Source organism: Equus przewalskii, chromosome 22 (genome assembly GCF_037783145.1).
Source record: "Equus przewalskii isolate Varuska chromosome 22, EquPr2, whole genome shotgun sequence".
Lineage (NCBI taxonomy): Eukaryota > Metazoa > Chordata > Mammalia > Perissodactyla > Equidae > Equus > Equus przewalskii.
In genome coordinates, this window is record NC_091852.1 from 53,573,487 (window position 1) to 53,594,017 (window position 20,531).

General features: G+C 41.7%; 2 protein-coding genes across 19 annotated transcripts in view; one reads left to right on the plus strand and one right to left on the minus strand.

Annotated features, from left to right (window-relative positions):
- CENPP (centromere protein P) overlaps positions 1-20,531 on the minus strand; it is a 215,705-nt gene that overhangs the window by 50,644 nt on the left and 144,530 nt on the right. The gene's annotated exons all lie outside the window — the stretch shown is intronic.
- Positions 1-20,531, plus strand: part of ECM2 (extracellular matrix protein 2) — a 45,289-nt gene that overhangs the window by 16,730 nt on the left and 8,028 nt on the right. For 9 of the 14 annotated variants that reach the window (XR_011531738.1, XR_011531737.1, XR_011531735.1 and 6 more), the window contains 6 exons: positions 1,202-1,511; positions 5,461-5,649; positions 8,381-8,959; positions 11,236-11,351; positions 13,038-13,173; positions 17,771-17,928. Coding sequence is in view for 9 of the 14 variants with exons in the window: in XM_070590558.1 (XP_070446659.1) it covers positions 1,202-1,511; positions 5,461-5,649; positions 8,381-8,959; positions 11,236-11,351; positions 13,038-13,173; positions 17,771-17,928 (1,488 nt within the window). In the remaining 5 variants the exon portion in view is untranslated. The remainder of the gene's footprint in view (positions 1-1,201; positions 1,512-5,460; positions 5,650-8,380; positions 8,960-11,235; positions 11,352-13,037; positions 13,174-17,770; positions 17,929-20,531) is intronic. The other 5 variants (XR_011531736.1, XM_070590560.1, XM_070590557.1 and 2 more) reach the window with 1 other exon arrangement.

Consider the following 20,531-nt stretch of genomic DNA (forward strand, 5'->3'; position numbering starts at 1 on the left):
TTCTGTTCAGTGGTTACCTCAGGGCTCACAGTGTGCATCTTGAACACATCACAGTTTACCTTCAAGTGTCATCACTCCACTTTGCTTACAGTATAAGAACCACACAGCAGTCTATGTACATTCCTCCTTCCTCCTTTATGCTTCTGTTGTCCTACATTTCACTTCTACTTAGGTTATAAACCCCAAAATACGTATTACATTAACACAACTGTTAAACAGTTGACTATTAACAATTATCTTTTAAAGAGGTTTAAAAATAAAAAAGAATATTTATCTACATAATTGAAATTTCCTGTGGTCTTCATTCCTTTGTGTAGATCCTGAATTTCATTTGATATAATTTTCCTTCTACCTTACCATTTTTTGTAGTGCAATTCTGCTACAGATGAATTCTTTCAGCTTTTCTATGTCTGAATAAGTCTTTATTTCACCTGTATTTCTGTGGCAACTGCCAGAGCATGACAACTGACAGACGGGTGGTGTGGTTCCCTGACCAGGACACAAACCCAGGCCACAGCGGTGATGGCGTTGAATCTTATCCATGGGACCTCCAGGGCAGGCATAACTGATGGTAGTTTACTGCTGTTTTTACATGGTACAGTCACACTCCCTCTCCCAGACAAAGAAAATTATAAAGCTAGAGAATAAAAGAATAAAATAGAAGAGCTAGGAAAATGGGTTGTGGATGATGTTAGTCACAGAATGACTTGGCAGACAGGTGGAGAGAAATCTCCTGAGTAACTTCTGAAAACCTACAACAATGTGGTCCAGAGAGGGTGGCAAACTACAGCCCGGGGGCCAAGTCCAACCCGCTGCCTCTTTTTGTAAGCAGAGCTTGATTGGCACAAGCCACACCCATCTGTGTACATATCATCTGCTTTCATGCTGTAAGGACCTAGTGGAATAGTCATGACAGAGAACATATGGCCCGTAAAGCCTGAAATACTTACTATCTGGTCCTTTATAGAAAACATTTGCTCATGCCTGGTCTAGAGATAAAGATAAGATGTTAAAAGTTTTTGATTCTGATAGAAAAATTCTAAATTCTGATTTGGCAGTAATACTATAGCACATAGCCCATATATCACATGTGTTATTTCTCAAAGATGCTGCTGGGGCAAACAGGCAATTACAAGCCAGTTTTCAGAGGTAAAAATTGAGTCACCACTAACTCTGAAATACTGTTTCATTCTCATTCTAGGAACTGGATGGTGAAAAAGCAAGCATGAAGTTTACAGGTTTGTTTTTTCTTCTGATTATCATTTTTCAAATTGACTTTGGACAAAATGAAGAAACTCCTAGGAAGCAAAGGAGGAAGATGTACTACGGAAGAGTGAGGAAAGGTTCCTCGCCCACCCACAGATCCAGCAGACAGCTTGGAATTCAGCACACGAGGGTGGCCACACCAGCAGCAGCACTCCCCGTGGTTAACCTGGATTACAGCACAGAGGAAAAGTCTGAATCCTTTTCAAGTTTTCTTGGAGTAGAATCAAGCTATAACGTGTTACCAGGTAAGAAAACATATGAGAGAGAGAACCTCTAGGAAGATAATTTTCAAAAGAAGATCAAGTTATTATAGTATATTTTGGTTTAATGTACAAAGATAAATTTTGAAATAATTAAAAAAAATCACTTACGGAATGTACTTATAATACAAAATTAGTTAGCCTACAACTATATTTACAAAACCATAGTTACGATTTTGGTTTATTTATTTCCAGTCTGTTTACTATGCCATGTATTTTAAATAGTTGTAATCATAATATAGATAACATACATATAAATTTGTAAACTGCTTTTTCATTTATCATGATTGGTCATCTAAGATATAGAAATAAATTATTCAGATGATTCTATGAACACACGGTTATTAAATATTCTCAACCAAAAATGGAGTTAGGCCCCTGAATTTATTTTATATAGACTAAACTACTAAATTTTTAAAGATCGAAAAGATGGGAAATTTTGCCAAAGATTTCAACTAGGCTTTTCTCTTTTTAAAAGATCTTATTTTTCCTTCTTCTCCCCAAAGTCCCCCGGTACACAGCTGTATATTTTTAGTTGCGGGTCCTTCTAGTTGTGGCATGTGGGACGCTGCCTCAGTATGGCTTGATGAGCAGTGCTAGGTCCACGCCCAGGATCTGAACCGGTGAAACCCTGGACTGCCAAAGCAGAGTGCGTGAACGCAACCACTCAGCTATGGGGCCGGCCCCCTCAACTAGGCATTTTTAAAAACTAGTATTTAATGGTCCACATTTTTCCAGGTTTAGAAGAAAAAAGTAATTATATTATACATATGTTATCATTACATAAAACTTTCAAAAGACAAAAGAAAATATCACCACGCAATATTCTGTGGCTAATACTCTTCATACACTGTCACCAGAAAAACAAATATTTCTCAATGACGTTATTTCTACAAAGTTAACAGAAATAACATACAATTACCATGAAAACAGACAGTTTAGGTCACATTTACAGCATGATGGGGAGAAGAAAGAGTCTGGAGGCAGGGAAACCTATTCAAAAGACATCATAATAATAGTGTAGCCATAACTGCTAAGGAAATATGAGGTCAACTTCCTTACTTAGGTGGAAAGATATCCAAGCTATAATAACAGAAAATAAAAAAGTTAAAAGTAGTACACATGATGTGATCTCAAATATGTTTAAGAAATATGCAATATAGGGTAATATGCATCTAAAAAGTATAGAAGATATACACTAAACATTTCTCAATTGTCCAAAAATGTTTTCCAGCGGTTTTATATACATATATTTTTTATTGTGGTAAAATACACATAACATAAAACTCACCATTTTAAAGTGTACAACTCAAGGGCATTTAGTACACTCACAATGTTGTGCAATCATCCTACTCTCTAGTTACTGAACATTTTCTTCACCCCAAAAGGAAACTTTTATAAGCTTTATAAGGAAACTACATATTAAGCAGTGACTCCCCATCTTCCCCTACACCCAGCCCTTGGCAGTCACTAATCTTTATGTCTCTGTGAATTTGCCTATTGTGGATATTTCCTATGAAAGGAGTCATACAATATGTGGCCTTTTGTGACTGGCTTCTTTCACTTGGCATGTTTTCAAGGTTCATTCATGTTGTAGCACGTATCAGTACTTCGTTCCTTTTTATGGCTGAATAATATTCCATTGTCAGGATATGCCACATTGTGTTCATCCATTCATCTGTTGATGGACATGTGGGCTGTTTCCACGTTTCAGCGATTGTGAATAGTGCAGCTATGAACATTTGTGTATAAGTTTCTACTTGAACTCCTGTTTTCAATTCTCTTGGGTACATACCTAGGAGTGGAATATGGGGTACCCAAAAGCTAGGCCATATGGTAATTCTATGTTTAATTTTGAGGAACTGCCAAATGTTTTCCACAGAGGCTACACCATTTTATATACACACCAGCAATGTACAAGGATTCCACTTTCTCCACATCCTTACCAACATTTGTTATTCCATTTTTTTAAATATAGCCAATATTGTGGATATGAAGCATGATCTCATTGTGGTTTAATTTGTATTTCCCTAATGATTAATGATGTTGAATGTCTTTTCACGAGCTTGTTGTCCACTGTATATCTTTGCAGAAATCTCTATTTAAATCTTTTGCTCATTTTTTAATTGGGTTGTTTGTCTTTCTGTTATTGAGTTAGAAAAGTTCTTTATGTATATTCTGGACATTAGACTATTATCAGACACAATTTACAAATATTTTCTCCCGTTGTGTACAGTGTCCTTTTTCTTGACAATGTCCTTTGATGCATCAAATTTTTAACTTTGATGAGGTCCAATTTATCTATTTTTATCTTTCGTTGCTTGTGCATTTGGAGTCATATCTAAAACTCCACTGCCAAATCCAAGGTCACAGAGATTTACACCTACATTTGCTTCTATGAGTATTATAATTTTTGCTCTTATATTTAGGTTTTTGATCCACTTTGAGTTAATTTTTGTTTTTGTTGTGAGGCAGGGGTCCAACTTCATTCTTTTACATGCGGATATCAAGTTGTCCCAGTACCATTCCTTGGAGAGCACTTTTTCCCCATCAAATGGTCTTGGCACCCTTGTCAAAAATCAATTGGTTATAGACGTATGGTTTTATTTCTGGACTCTCAATATTCCAGTGGTCTACATATTTATCCTTACGCCAGTACCAGACTGGCATAAACTGATACGTGCAGTTTTGTAGTAAATTTTGAAATCTGGAAGTGTGAGTCCTCCAATTTTGTTCTTTTTTTCCAAGACTTTTTGGCTATTTGGGTCCCCTTATAATTCTATACGCATTTAAGGATCAACTTTTCCATTTCTGTAAAAAAGGTTATACTTTTATAATCAGGAAAAAACTCATATGTATGTATTTTTTTCCAGGAGAGGAACTGGGTATGTGGGATTAGTCTACTGCAAGTATCCAAATAAGATGGGCAGGGCCTGAATTGGGCTGACACAGTGGTGAAGGAAAGGAAGGGAGAGATGTGAGAGCTCATTTGGGGGTGGAATTTGAGGAAGGTGTCTCATCAGATGGAGGAGAGTTATCAGTAATGACAGTAGGCTCTGAGGAAAACATCCCCTCTAATATTCACATTGGCTGTCTAATGGACTGCTTTAGTTAACACACTTATTCACAGATCTACAACCCTGTATGTAGAGAAAACAACGTACTACCAACCACTGCATTGTGCATTTCAAAACAGTCACGATTATGGTTATGTGAATTAGACTTCAATAATAGTACTCCTAAAAAAAGAGAGAGCTGCAATGTCTTGTTGAGGATTCAGGTCAGAAGCACCACAGAAGTATGCTGTCTGGTTCTACCTTCGATCTGCATGTCGGGAAGCGGGGGATGTGGGCCCCGCTTTAGTGCTGCTCCAGCTCTCTGCTCTCTGGCATGTGATGGACCTACGCTGCCTTGTTTCCCCTGAAGTCAGGTGTAGCCGTCTAAGTTTCTCTGGTCAATGTAATTATACACTTTCAGAGCTCGTGTGTGATCTGGAACCCCGCATTCCCACGGCTGAGGCCGTCAGGGCAGCCTGCTTAGAGATGAAGCCCATTGTTTGTTCCTGAGTGACTACAATGAGCAGAGCCCCTGTGTACCCACACTGGACATGCAGCATGAACAAGGAATAGCTGAGATTTGGGATTGTTTGTGGCTGTTATCTAACTTAGCTATCCTGAAAGACAGGATGGAAGCGCAATTCAGAGTCAAGTTGCCATGAGTTGGTCACTCTCAGAGCTGAAGTGAGAGGTGAGAGTAGAGCATGTGAGAAGTGCTGCAGAGGTTACATCGCAAGGTATTGTCACCCTATGCATGAATGCACACAGAACTCAACTCTTGTGTGGTTCCACTGGTCTGACTTCACACGGTGCTCACTTCCACTCACAGGTGCTGGTAACCACAGAAAGAATTTAAATGTGTTCCTGTTCTCTTCTAGGAAAGAAGGGACACTGTTTGGTAAACGGGATGACCATGTACAACCAAGCTGTGTGGTCTCCCGAGCCCTGCACCACCTGCCTCTGCGCGAATGGGAGAGTGCTTTGTGATGAAGCCATGTGCCACCCGCAGACGTGCCCCCAAACAGTCACACCTGAAGGAGAATGCTGCCCAGTCTGCTCTGATACTGGTATAAATATTTAGCCAAAACACAATATCACATGGAATTTAGTCTTTAACTTCCATTTGTTTGTATTTTGTCGCAACCTTAAGTTTTAAATTAATGATAAACTAGTAATCAGGTAACTTAAAATATTGGCACAATGATGATTAACATAGAAATTATTTGGGAAAGCGTATGGTAGGAGACAGAAATAAAAGATCTCGGCTTTACAGCTCTGGTTCTGTCAGAAGAGTAAACGGACCAGATCACATTCCACCTTTGACTCTCAGCTTTAGAGATATAGTGATGGAATTTACACAGCCAACAGTTCCCGAATTCTTAGTATGCGTGAAGAGCTTTCCCTAGTTCCTTACACGCCTTATCTCATTTAATCCAGCTCAATGTGGGAATAGTTATCATCCCAAGTGAAGATGAAGAACTCATGGTGCACAGAGGAGGAGCGGTTTGCGTCCAGAGAGGACAAGCCCAGTTTTGCAGCCTATCTGTCCCGTAACTACCTGGGTAACCCAGGGAAATAATGGAGTGGGGGGGGGAGCAGCGGTTTTCTCTGTGGCACTTTCGCTGGCTGCTCACTGTCCCTTGTCCTGAGGTTCATATGTGATGGAGCAGAGGACCCTCAGGAGGGAAGTACAGGTCTCCTCCCAGAAAAGCCAACCCAATGCCTTATGAAATCAACAAACACGTGTTAAATAATTTGATGGGAAGGGACAGGGACATTTTCTCTTGTCTACGACCAAGGTAGATTGTTTCCACACACACAGGACCATCACAGGGTAGGAGTCTACAAAAGTCTCCTGCCAGGAAGAACTTTAGAATATTTAGCAACTGTATTTTGGTTTATACTACCAGTTATTTTACTAAGTCATTATGACTTTAAAAAACTATTAGAAAATAAAAGTGTTTAATGAAACCAACTCCTTGGGGTCAAACACAACGTTTTTAAAGGCAAGATTCAGAAATTCTCAGCTATTTTTCAAAGGACTTGGAATATACTTGAAATGCTGTGGTTATTTTGGAAAAATAAACTTGAATATACGGGAAGGACTTTAAATGTTTCAATATGATAACTTCAGTTTCCCTTTGCTAATTTTTTCCTATTCTCCTTTTGCATGTTCTGCCAGAGATGTGCAAAAAATAACTCACAGACTTTATAATACATACTGAATTGAAATCTCAAGTAATTCCTTCAAATGATTATATTTCATCAGTTCTTTCTTGGGGTGATTTGTGTATAGTATTAAATAAAAGCAGAAGGATGATTAAGTAAATGTACATATTTTGATGGGAGAAAAATCTACGCACTGAGCTCACATCTCTCCAGAATTTTTCACTCGGAAGGTGAGCCTGAAGTCTGGTCTTTGTCACGTCTCCCCACTACAGCCAATGACAGTCCCAGCTAAATGCAGACAGAGGGGAATTTCTGATGTAATCCATTCTGCTCCCGTCATTGTGGGGTATCAAAAATGCTCTCACACGTATGTCTAGGTTAAAACAGCACCATTTGAGTCTAGGACATCTTATTCTTTTTTTTTAGTTGAAATATAAGTTTAATCCCTTGTACATACTTTTTAAATGAAGCCATGCCTTTCACACTTTTCCTTCTCTTTCTCTTCTGGCAGAGTTTAATGAAAGTGACTTTATCTCTTTATTTTTAATATTTAATATTTATTGATTTACATTCAGGTATTTTCAGAACGTTTAATCAAATTTTTTTTTTAAAGATTTAGTGTAAAAGATTTTGACTAAATTTTAAATATCTCTGGGGGGGAAAATGAAGTTAAAATAATCCTGACTTAATTTGAATTATTTTTCCATTCTGCTATTATTAGAGAAGTGTAATTATGAGAAAAACTCCTCTCTAAAATTCATTCACAAATTAAAAAGGGCAGCCGTATGTGACCTCAGAGGGAAGTATGCATTCTGCCCACACCCAGTTTCCCTCTTGCTGGAATCCAAGTGTCTTTGTATTTTGTGAGTGGCTTTGTGAACAAGAAAAAAGAGTTTGGGTAGAAACAAAGAGGTTAGGCTTTTGAAATAGAAGTTTTGGATTCAAATGCTGGTTGCACCACTCATTACTTCACTAACTGTAAGCATTTACCTAAATTCTCTATACTTCAGTCCAGGATGTCTTCTATAAGTCTCAAGCAGGAAAAATGATTTCACTAGAGAGTCTGGGAAGGAAAAAGAGGAGAACTTTCGATAATTCTGAATTTCAGAGCATGCGTTTAAACCCATGGAGCTGAAAGAAAATCAGACAAAAACAATAAATCTATGAACAAAGGCTGATTTCACTACCATAAGCAAGTGAAATATACATCTGTCTCACTTTTTTATGTCTGATAGTGTACAACTTCTTATGTTATCAATAATTCCGATCAACTGTGCAATATCTACTATAAAGGAGTCACATCTGATAGACTGCAATCTCACCACAGGACTGCTTCCATTTGCATCATGTGGCAATATTATTCCCTCTGTGGTGACCAGGTAGCATGATCCTTCAGTAAAAACACACATGAAGGCCCACAGACAAAACAAAAATTGTCTATAACAGATATTACAAAATAGAAATAAAGTTACTATTAAAACTATTCAAGAAAAAATTTCAAGATGCATTTCATATTTAAACTGCACTCAGATACCTGGAGGGAATAATATTTACTAACCTCATTTTCACTGATTTTTCCTATGATTAATATCACAACTTGCTCATGCTGTCTCCCCCTTGCGTGGTCAGGAGCCTCCTATTCACTGCCCAGTATACCATCCAGTACAGCACTAAATGATAGAACTGAATTTTCTGGTGATTCTTCAGAACAAAGACAACCTACCAATTTACTTCATAAGCAACTGCCAGCTCCTCAGGTGGAAACGGGCCAAGCACTGAGAAAAGAGGAATTTCAATTTGAGGAGGATGAAGAAGAAACTAAACAAGATGAAGAGAGGGAGCAAAAGAAAACGAGCCCTGGACCTGGAGATCAGGGGAGGCTTCCCAACGAGGGGCACAGCAGAGTCGGGGGAGCACTGAGACCTGGACAGGAGGGGAGGTGGGCCAGTCCACAAGGATACCCAGTGAGGGAGGAGGAGGACGACGAAGACCAGGAAGACGAGGACGAGGAGGAGGAGGATGACGACACCATCAGGGGAGATGTGTTCAGGACGCCCTCTCGACACCCAGGCCCTGCTCCTCCCAGAGGCATGCCAGCTCTGCCAAGCAGGTGCTCTCTGTCCTACAGGACCATCAGCTGCATCACTGCTGGCCTCACACAGATACCGCCGCTGACAGCGCCAGGGATAACAAGCCTGGAGCTCGTTGGTAAGAGACGCTGACGTCTGTTTTATTTTGTGCTTTAAAAGTAAATAACTCTCATTGCCCTATAAATGTTATATTTTAATTTCATAATATAAATTGACCCCAAGACTAGTTTCCAACCTTCAAACATATAAATAAACTTTGCAGAAGAGATAGGTGTTTATGGCAGAATAGCATAGTTAGGTATAAAGTAAATCTCTCTAAATCAAATCATGATTTCCCACTGACTATTTCCTAAAGTCAGCTTTACTGAAGTATAATTTACATACAGTAAAACATTTTTAGCGTGTTATTCCGAGTTTTGACAAATGTAGTCATGTCATCACCACCACAATCAAGATTCCCAATTCCCTCATGTCCCTCCTTTCAGCAGCCCTGGCCATCACTGGTGTTCTCTGCCTCCACAGTTTTCCCTGTTCCGTATGTCACAGCAATGAACTCATACGGCACGTGGCCTTTTCAGTTGGGCTTCTTCCCTATCGCATTGCTTCTCGAGGCCATGCAGGTTGCTGTGTTTATCAGTAGCTTGCTCCTCCTCACTGCTGAGTGGTGTGCCATTGTTTGCATGGACCATAGGTACCAGCTGGGTTATTTCCAGTTTGGGGCGATTATGCATACAGTTTCTATAAACATGCACAAACAGATGTTTTTGTCGACCTACGTTTCTTTTCTCTAGGGTACACATCCAAGAGGGAGACTGCTGAGTGACACAGTAAATGCACATTTAACTTTATAAGAAAGTACCAAACAGTTTCCTAAAGTGGCTGTGACATTCCTGCCAGCAATGTTGGAGAGGTCCCGCTACTCTGCATCCTGTCAGCTGTTTTTTCCCCTCATTTTAGCTCTTCTGGTAGGCATGGAGTGTCCAGACCTTTACCCATATTCTTTACAGGGCACCTGGAAGGGCTGTGAGTGGAGGAATAGCAGAACCAGGTGTGTGAGGCTGGCTGGTGGGGAGACGGGGCCAGTGGATGAGCCTGGGTATTCACCTGGGTGAAAAGGCACACACTGGGGGTGGCCCATGCAGGGGTGAAATAATCTGAATGGGGTTTCAGACACATCTCGGGGGAAATCACAGAAATAATAAATGGCCATGTAAATAAAAACTCAATAGACAAAAGCTGACAACTTTGTTCAAGATGGCCAGTCTGCTCAATAGGACACTGCCAGTGTCACGGCCTTCCTGACATCACATTTAAACATCCTAAGGAATTCCTCTCTCGCCCCAGACTCTTGCTCCAGCAATGTCCCTCCTCCCACCACCTGCATGCCAAGTGTGCATGGCCATAAGAAAAATCCATTTGCGGAAGTTGAAAGTCTTATAAAAAAGATGGATGACCTGTGTTCAGTCACACCATCCAGGTTTTACAAGAGGGTCACCACGTGGTTTTTATAGTATTCACTATTTCTGGCAAGCTCATTTCCTGGGTTTAAAATCATTGACTACTGTACTTAATTAAATATCAAAGCAAAATCCCATTGGGGGGTGCCCAGTGGCATAGTGGTTAAGTTTGCGCGCTCTGCTTCAGCGGTCCAGGATTAGCAGTTTTGGATCACAGGAGCAGACCTACACACCACTTATGAAGCCGTGCTGCAGTAGGCATCCCACATACAAAATAGAGGAAGATTGGTACAGATGTCAGCTCAGAGCCAATCTTCCTCACCAAAACCCCCATAAATTTAAGGCACATAAGAACTTCTATAGATTAAGGTCATGGAAGTAAAACATTAGATCTGAGGCAATCTGAGAGACGATCTTCCCACACTTCTTATGTAGAAAAGGAAACTGATGCTCAGAGAAGGCAAGTGATATTCCCAAGATTTCATTGATAAAAACAGTATCATATTTCTGGTTCAGAGTCTAGGAAGTGTCAATGGGAAAATATGAAGAACAATAAAAATCAGTTTCTATATAACTTTCCAGAGAAACACCTTTGTTGTAAACACATACTACTAACAGAATTGTCTAGCAAACAACATTCTGGCTATTTTAAGCAGCTTCATCTGAAACATGATGCAGGAGGGCATGACAAGTCCTTAGAGTAAAACTTCTGATTACGTGAACTGTCTAGTCCCAGTCTCATTATTTTTCTAAACATGCATTTTCTTAAGTAATATACATTCTGTCCTTGTTATAAGTACTGCTTTTTCTCCAGATAAAGCTCACTTTCGCTATGTGTATGCACGTGTACATGTATGTATATGTGTGTGCATTCACGTAAATGTGTGCATGTATGTATAGGCACATAGGCCTAAAATGCAACTGCTGTGTGTCCTAGGCAATTCCATCACCTCCATTCCAGATGAAGCATTCAATGGGTTACCGAATTTGGAAAGGCTTGATCTGAGCAAAAATAATATCACCTCTTCAGGCATAGGTCCAAAAGCATTCAAGGTAAATACATGCTGATTTGTGAGTACAATCCACTTGGGCACTTTCCCACAACTGGTACTGGAAGCAGGTGGAGGTGGGGAGGGAGGAAGACGTGGTAACTGGTGTTTTCTCCCAAGGAAGTTTCCTCTTTGATGTCCCTAAACTGTATTCAGGTTCTGTGTCGAATATAGTTTTGTTTCACAGTTTCTGGCTGGTTTTTCTATGCCTCCCCTTAGAGCAGCAACAGTGTCAATGACAACACTAAGGTTTTGAGTTTATGGAGTGGTTTCTTCCCAAGTAGCTAAAAGCATGTTGCAGTATGGCCTCTCAGTACATGAGGCAGCTCTGGGAACAAAGGAGAGCTTATCTGGGAACTCTGTGAGGATCTTCCGGTCAGCAAGACAGCAGTTCCTTATTTTGAGCCTTGGGCAAAATCATATGAAGGGTACGTTAGCAGGAGGGGTTCTGGAAAAACAGATGGACTCAGACAAATATTAGCATGGGGACAGTCTGGGAAAAGAGAGAAGACAGGAAACAGCAGAGAATAGATCTTTGAAAGAACTGAGATTTGACTAAAATTTTCCTAAAAGGGAGAAAATAAGAAAGGATCAAGGAATTTCAGAGAAACAAAGGCAGAAGCAAGAAAGGAGGGGTTTATGTGTAAACAAATACTTAGAAATGTGTGCACTTTAAGAAGGCCAAGTAAAACACACTACATCCCAGTAGGTCAAGCTTTATCCCCTTGGATGGTCTTCTGTCCACTCTTTGGACAAATTGTTGGCCTCTTGTAAGCTTAGGTCCTGGTTCTCATTCAGATCCAAGGCTGGGAGATGAGTGCTCTCCAGACATGGGGCCACATTCACATCAGACTGGAATCCTGCCTAATGCTAGCCATCCTTCTGATAGAACAACAGCTGGAACTCATGCATTTCCTGTGTTTGATCAAAAGAAAACACTGCAAGAAATTACCTCCTTTCCTTGTTTAGGGATTCTCTGTCCCATCTCTAAACTGCAGAAATTGCCTCTGAGCACTGTTGCAGTGAGTCACTCTGCGTGGTCACTAACATCTGCCAGGCTGCAGCCCTCTGTTTTACTAGTGCAGGCTGGTTAGGGCAATGAGAACGCACTACAAACATGGAAATGCACTCTCCAGACAGATAAAACTGCTTGGGTCCCATAAAGGAATAGCTTGTGATATTTGTAGCACTTCATTTTGAAGAATTTCCACAGTAATTAGTGCTATTTTACGACTGTTTCTACTTGGTGTAGATAGAAAACCGAGGATTACAAATACATTAAAAGGATTCAAATTGCCATCTTAATTCTTAGCATCCATGACAGATTCAGATCACTGCATGATTTAACTAACTTTGTGTCTATTGCTGAGAAGGTGAAAACCTAAGAACTGGAAAAAAATGACGGGCCCAGTGGGGACAGGACTTTCTCTTCTTTACTAAAGCCACAGCATAAATCTGGGTGAGTGGGATACACAATCATCAAATATACTTTGCTGAAAATGCCTGGGAACAAATACTTTTAACAGGGTCCAGTCTGCCTGGTGAGGGGCATGGGGACTCCTGTCTCAGCCTGAGTTAGTGAGTGAGTGTATGAGACTTTACTAACTACACAGACTGACTGTTAAATGAGACACTGCATGTGTTTATTTGTGACCAGGTAAAAAAGTAACTTTGAGATTTGCCTTTTAAGCTTCTGAAGAAGTTAATGCGCCTGAATATGGATGGAAACAAGTTGGCAGATATTCCATCAGAACTACCACCCACGTTAGAAGAGCTTAAAATCAGTGAGAACAACCTTCAGGCCATCGAGGAAGGAAGTCTGTCAGGTATTTAGCATTTAGTTTTATGCTATGTGTTCTTATACCCTTTCTTCTGTGGTTGTGTGGAAGTTTTATTTGCAGTATTGCCAAGTGAATAGCTGGTGAAGTGTTTTGGGTCACTTTACCATTTAAGTTGATAAACTTTCTTTTAACTATTGACTGGTGAAACTTTAAAAAAGTATTTTAAACTGCCTGATGTCTTAAAAAAAGTACTATCACTATAAATAAAACTGTCAATTATTTTAGGTTCTCATCATTCACAACACAGTAGCTGAACTAGAAATCTTAATGCCCTAAGAGTCACATGGGACACACCCACACGGCCATGTGTTCTGGTGCTGTCTGTACCGACGTTTTGGTGGTGTCAGTGGGGATAACGCAGTACGATGGCTTGTTAACTGGTTGCCCTTATCACCCCAGATGCTCGATGCACCCCCTCCAACATCTGCCACCTCCACACATTTTGCGATTTGGTTGGCACATGTTGGCACATGAGAATTATGTATAAAGCATGAGTGCGTAGCACTCTAGGTGAGGCTCCGGGGCACACTACGATCGAGCACAGAAGCTTTCGCTCACATGTCGCGGCACTCACTGGCTTTGACAGGCTTGTTCTTGAGAGGGCTGCTCTGGCACCTCCTGCACTTGTGGGTCAATGAGGCACGTGCGCCCCACAGAGCAGATGGACAATGTGCGTGGGGATGTGGCTGCCACGACAGCCTGGCTTTCCGAGGGACAGGCTTTACTGAAGGTATCCGTGTACTGTACATTTGATACAGCTGGAATTGACTCTTTTTGTGGTTGTCTTCAGACCAAGCAGAATAAATGAAGTTGTCATATTGTGAATATGCTTCTTTAAGACAAAGGTTGCCTAGTTTTTCTTTTTTTTATAAGAACTTTTTTTTTTAAAGATTTTATTTTTCCTTCTTCTCCCCAAAGGCCCCCAGTACATACTTGTATATTTTTTAGTTGTAGGTCCTTCCAGTTGTGGCATGTGGGACACCGCCTCAGCATGGCTTGATGAGTGGTGCCATGTCCGCGCCCAGGATCTGAACTGGTGAAACGCTGGGCCGCTGAAACAGAATGCATGAACTTAACCACTCGGCCACGGGGCTGGCCTCTAATTTTTCTTTTTATCTTCCTAACAGTCTAGCATAGTTCTTGTGGTATAGTGCTCGATACTTCTGTTTATTTGATTTAAAATATATTCATTATGTTAATGTAGACAACTCAAGCCTTTAAAGAAGTAAAACAATTCAATTATTTCCTTTCACTCCCAATAAACTTCATGGGAACAAACACTTCTGGTGATGAGAAAAAAACACAATAATGAGAACTGCCAAATCTGAGGATTACAGAGTTATGGAAATACTCTATTTCCAGATGGATTTCAGGGTACACATGAAAAACATTAATAAACACAAATTTTGATGGGCTTTTTCATATGGAAAAGACATTGGGAAGTTTCATTTCTTAACTGTTAGGTGAAAAAGACCAGAGGGGTGTTTAATTTAGAACATGCGCACTAACTGACCGTCTGTGAACGACACGTGACATCACGTTTCCAGCTCTGTATCAAAGGACACGTTACAAAACGTTAAGTCCTTATTTGGAAGGCTCTTCTACACACTCCTGCAACTGCTTCTCCACATGCTCATGCACAAGTGTTTCCAAATTCCCAGAGAGTCGACTGTGGTCCAGGGTAAACTGGCCTCCTGCTTGCTGCCCTCCTGTCTCCATAGTCCAAACACCAAGGAGGCCTCAGCCCCATGCAGGTGGCCACTGAGGAGGCTCTCCACTATCATCTCGCCCAGAGAGCCCCCTGCACTCTCTGTGTGGGCTGAGGGCCCCTCTTCTGTTTGGGCTGCATTCTTAGTCCTGCTCCAGTGCCAGCCCCTTGGGTGCTGGGTTCTTAGTCCTGCTCCAATGCTGGCCCCTCGGGTGCTGGATTCTCTACTGACTGCTGGAGCCTCTGTTGACAGTCAGGCTGGCTGGTAGTGAGCACGGTGAGCCCAAGCACAGGCCACCACCAGTGCTATGTTGCTGCTCTCTTGGTAGCTGGCTGCTCTCGTTGTGCCTCATGGCAGGTCTTCACTCATGACCTTTCCGGTTATATACAGTTCCAGAGAAGTGGGCAGAAGGGCGCTCCAGGGAAAGAAGCAGTACGTGCAAAGGCACGAACAAACAAAATGCTTTGGGTGCTATGGGAACAGCATGCAGTGCTGTGGGGCTGGGATACAGGGTGTGAGGGGGGAAGAGCAAGAGATGGTGTGAAAAGGTAGGCAGGAACTGGACAGCAGAGAGCTGCACAGGCTGTGCTGAGATGGTGGGAGTTCACCCATGAGCCACTGATAGATTTGCAGACCCACAGTGAGAAAAGGAAGGTATTATAATTGAGGGGAACGGTGTTAGGGCAGAAGGGAGGGACAGCAGGAGAAAAGTGGACAAGCTTAAAAAAGTTCCAGGGGCCGGCCTGGTGGTGCAGCGGTTAAGTGCACATGTTCTGCTTTGGTGGCCCGGGGTTTGCCGGTTCAGATCCTGGGTGCGGACACGGCACCGCTTAGCAAGCCATGCTGCAGTAGGTGTCCCACATATAAAGTAGAAGAAGATGGGCATGGATGTTAGCTCAGGGCCAGTCTTCCTCAGCAAAAAGAGGAGGATTGGCACCAGATGTTAGCTCAGGGCTAATCTTCCTCAAAAAAAAAAAAAAAAAAAAAAAGTTTCTGTCTTTATTAATCACAGAAACAAACGAAAACCCAGGACCACATTGGCCCCTCTAGCAACGATGATGTGAGGCTATGCGCTTGGAATACCATGAGATCAACATTCTCATGCACATGTGTCCACGTCCATAACCTGTCACGTTGCTCCTCACCCCAGAGTGGGAAGGACTTCTTACCAACTTCCTAGTAATACATCCTCTTTCTATCCCAAGTAGCCTACAAGAACCTTCTCTAACTCCAACCTGTTTCCTGTTAAACACAGGAATACACACCTCGTGTGTTTCCTACACACACAACAGACATAAACTAGAGAATAACTGAAGTAATGCATAGTATCATGAATTTGCACTCTGTATTATATTTCTTTCTCTCTTGTGAGGTCATGTAATGACCATTAGTCTACTTCTATTATCTATTTTTCACTGGAAAACTTCTGCTACATTCCAAAACCTCAACTGTGTACTAGATAAATATGCTGGATTCTCAGCATCTTTAGTTTTGGAAATTAGAGAGATTATGAGGAAATAAGAGCACTTATCACAGCTTACTGGTTAGCCTCCCTACATCCTGCCTCTTAGCCCTTCAAGTGATCCTAAACACGACCACCAGATTAGATGATGTCATGCTGTCTGCTGCCCAGGGGCTCCTTGCCGTCTAGAGAAGAAAAGCCAGACCTTGTCTAGTGTACAAAGGTCCTGCACAGCCCACCTCTGCCCTCAAACTTTCACCCCCACCTGTGGATAGTCCACTCCAGGGCTGGCCTCTTCCCTACACTAAAGCACACCCATGTGGGCTCGTGTGCACGTGTTCAGCTGGTTGCCTCAGCTTGCCATTTCTACCCACATCTTTCTATCTTTGAAAGCCTAGTCCCACTCACACTTGCATACTACTCAAGTCTACACTGCCATGTCCTCTTTCTCACCTTCTAACACCTATGATCTGTAACCCTGATGGTACTGTATTCTGCTCTTGCTTAGACTATGTCTTCCTTCTCTCATGTGCCTAAGAGTAGGAACTGAGTTGCATGGAGCATTTAGCGTAATGCTCGTGACATGAGTTGAATATGAAAACATCCCCATTCTAGAAATCTTGGCCCCTGAACAAACTCCAAAGTTACACCCTGAATGTCTGACTCAGACACCTCTGGGTATCATCACTGCTGAGCTGGCCACTCCCCTACTTCAAGCTTCCAATTGATTTGGATCACACCACTCCCGAGACCGGTAGAAACAATTTAGAAAAAAAACCTGTTTGTATAAAGGCCTTTCTTGGTAGCTCAATCTGAATGCGTGGAGAATTTTTGATCATTCTCCTTTCAAAACGTCCATCTGGCTGCACTCTGCCAGGAAGTGAACAATTGCACTGGGAATTCATGCTGTAACTCCTGTTCTCAGAAACTGAGGGTCTCCAAGCAGAGTGCTCCTTCTGTGTCCTCATTGCATTATGCCCCAGCCATCCCCGACTATAGTGCTGTTTCATATCTACCTGTCTTTGCAAATGCTTCAAATGACCTCCCACAACCTTCTACTTCTTGCCCACCTCGTTCTGAGTCCCTTCTTGGCCACCGCTGTCTCTGCAGGCCACCCCGATCCTCCCATTCCCCCCTTTGGCTTCTCCTTCCACAAACTTCCATCATACAGCACAATAATGATTTCTCAACAGGCCTCCACTCCACTGGACCATGCACTCAGCATTCAGTCCTGGCTGAACTGAGCATTTGGGATGTGAAAAGTACTTGGGAAAGGCTCTACAGAGGGATACAAAGAAAGAGCTACTTTTGCCCTCCAAATAAACTGAACATTTCACACGACCTTTTGAAAAGCTATGGAAATTGCATGTTTCTTCAATTATCCTAATACGCTAATTTTATTTTTTTATAGACTTAAATCAATTGGTCACCTTAGAACTGGAAGGAAACAATCTCAGTGAAGCCAATGTCAACCCTTTAGCTTTTAAACCTTTGAAGAGCCTATCTTACCTGCGTCTGGGAAGAAATAAATTTAGAATTATACCACAGGGTCTTCCTGCTTCTATTGAGGTACTAATATCTTTTTAAAAATATTTTACATTTTAAATATACTACACTACAACAAACCAAACACTTTAAAAGCTTATTCTGATGCAAATTAAACTCAGTAGTTTTGTGCTGTATACAGAATTTACTGTAATTGGAGCATTGGTTTCCCTTCAAACAATTCAAGATTATGAATCCAACTTAGAATTACTAGTAAAGACTCTTGATAAAGTGAAAACTGGTCCTGCAGAGAATTTAAACAGAAATTACAACTTGCAAAAAGCACCCAGATTTGCAAGGGGGTTTAAACTGTCTCAAACCAGAATTGCAATGTTCATCCCAGTCTGCTTCCCCCAGAGTCCCATGTGGATGAGTAGTGACCCTCCATGGATGGAAGCAATCCGCAGAGAAGGTCACCGACTGTGCTGGCAGCCCCCAGCTTATCAGTTCTAAGCAGCTCCTACCAAGGGGCCTGTGACTAACTCCAGGCCCAAGTGCTGTCCTGTTTCTACTCCCTCTGGAGATGCCCGCCGCTGCCCAGGTGTGTGGTCTCCTTGGCTGCAGCAAGGAACACTTAACTAAGGGGGAACCCTGGGGGACCTTTGCCGCTGACTGAACACCCCGATTTCCTGCATTAAGAATGGAGGTCTAGGGGCCGGCTCCGTGGTTGAGTGGTTAAGTTCGCGCACTCTGCTGCGGTGGCCCAGGGTTCGGATCCTGGGCGCGGACATGGCACCGCTAGTCAGGCCACGTTCAGGTGGCATCCCACATCCCACAACTAGAAGGACCTGCAACTAAGATATACAACTGTGTATGGTGGGAGGGGGCGGTGGTTGGGTGGGGAGATAAAGCAGAAAAAGGAAAAAAAAAAAAAAAAAGATTGGCAACAGTTGTAAGCCCAGGTGCCAATCCTTACAAAAAAAAACAAAACAGAATGGAGGTCTGGCAGACCCAGCTGGACCCTTGTCGCCTCCTCTGAGGTCTGTTTCTGCCGCATACACTATCGTCCAGCAAGAAGGCAGGACAGAGCTTCCCATAGTTGTGGACCAGCAAACTGGGAGAGAGGACCCTTGATCTCATATGACACTACTGCCATGGCCACCACCCTTCCTCTTCCTCCTATTTGGAGATGAAGATATAACTTCAGAATTTATCAAAATTGCAAAGACCAAGGTTCCAACGCCTGGCATTACATCAGAATCACTTGGATTCTCAAGAAATACAGATTCATGGACTTACCATCCCAGACACAGTAAATCAGGGTCTTTGGAGGGTGAGGTCAGCAATTTATAATTTTTTCAAAATTAAAATTTCAAATAGATAATGCATGCACACAGTAAAACACACACACATTTTGAATAGTACAAGAGCAACAAGTCTGCTGCACACGGCTGACCCTCCCATCCCTAGTTTCTCTTTGCAAAAGACCCTCTCACCAGTCAGGAGGTGCTGTCCACATAGTGAGTGTGCTCTGACTCCTTCCAAGGCATTGCTTCATAGCCGTGGAGTTTCAGCGTATGGATGAGTGTGCTCTGACTGGGGCAAGTTTAGGAGGGAATTTACACTTTAAAAAGCTCACGAGTGATTCTACTACACAACCAAGTTTGGGAACCACTGATCTAGTTCACCCCTAAATACGTACGAAAGTAAAAGCAAAAAGCTAAAAGATTCCTTACCCATTTCTAACAAATACCAAAATTAAGCTACAAAGAGGGGGAAATTACTCAATAAGAATGGAAAGTTACACTGAAGATATACCAATTCTACTTCTAAATTCCAACAAGATCCTTGAGCGAAAAACTCCCTCTAATGCCAACTGAATTTAACCTGAAGGCAGCTGGCTGTTGAAAACTTACTAATAGTTCTAGCAAACTTCACCCTGACGTTAAATGAAGGCTCTAAATTTAACTTTTAATTAATTACAATACAAGCAAGTCAAAAAACATGAGGCTAAACAATCCTGAGAAAAAAAGAGCAAAGCTGGAGGTATCACAATCCCTGACTTGAAAACGTTCTACAAAGCCATAGTGACCAAAATGGCATGGTAATGGTACAAAAACAGGCACACAGATCAATGGAACAGAACTGAAAGCCCAGAAATAAAACCACACATCTATGGGCAACTAATCTTCGACAAAGGTGACAAGAACATACAATGGAGAAAAGATAGTCTCTTCAATAAATGGTGCTGGGAAAACTGGACAACCACATGCAAAAGAATGAACGTAAACCACTATCTCACACCATACACAAAAATAAACTCAAAATGGATCAAAGACATGAAGGTACGTCCTGAAACTACAAAACCCCTGGAAGATAATATTGGTAGTACACTCTTTGACATCAAACTAAGAAGGATCTTTTCTAATACCACGTCCTCTTAGACAAGGGAAACAAAAGAAAAAATAAACAAGTGGGAATTTATCAGACTAAAGAGCTTCTGCAACACAAAAGAAACAAAGATCAAAACAAAGAGACAACCCACCAGTTGGGAGAAAATACTTGGGAGAAAATACTTGCAAATCATATGTCTGACAAGGAGTTAATGTCTATAACATATAAGGAACTCACACAAATGAACAATAAGAAAGCAAACAACCTGATCAAAAAGTGGGCAGAGGGGGGCT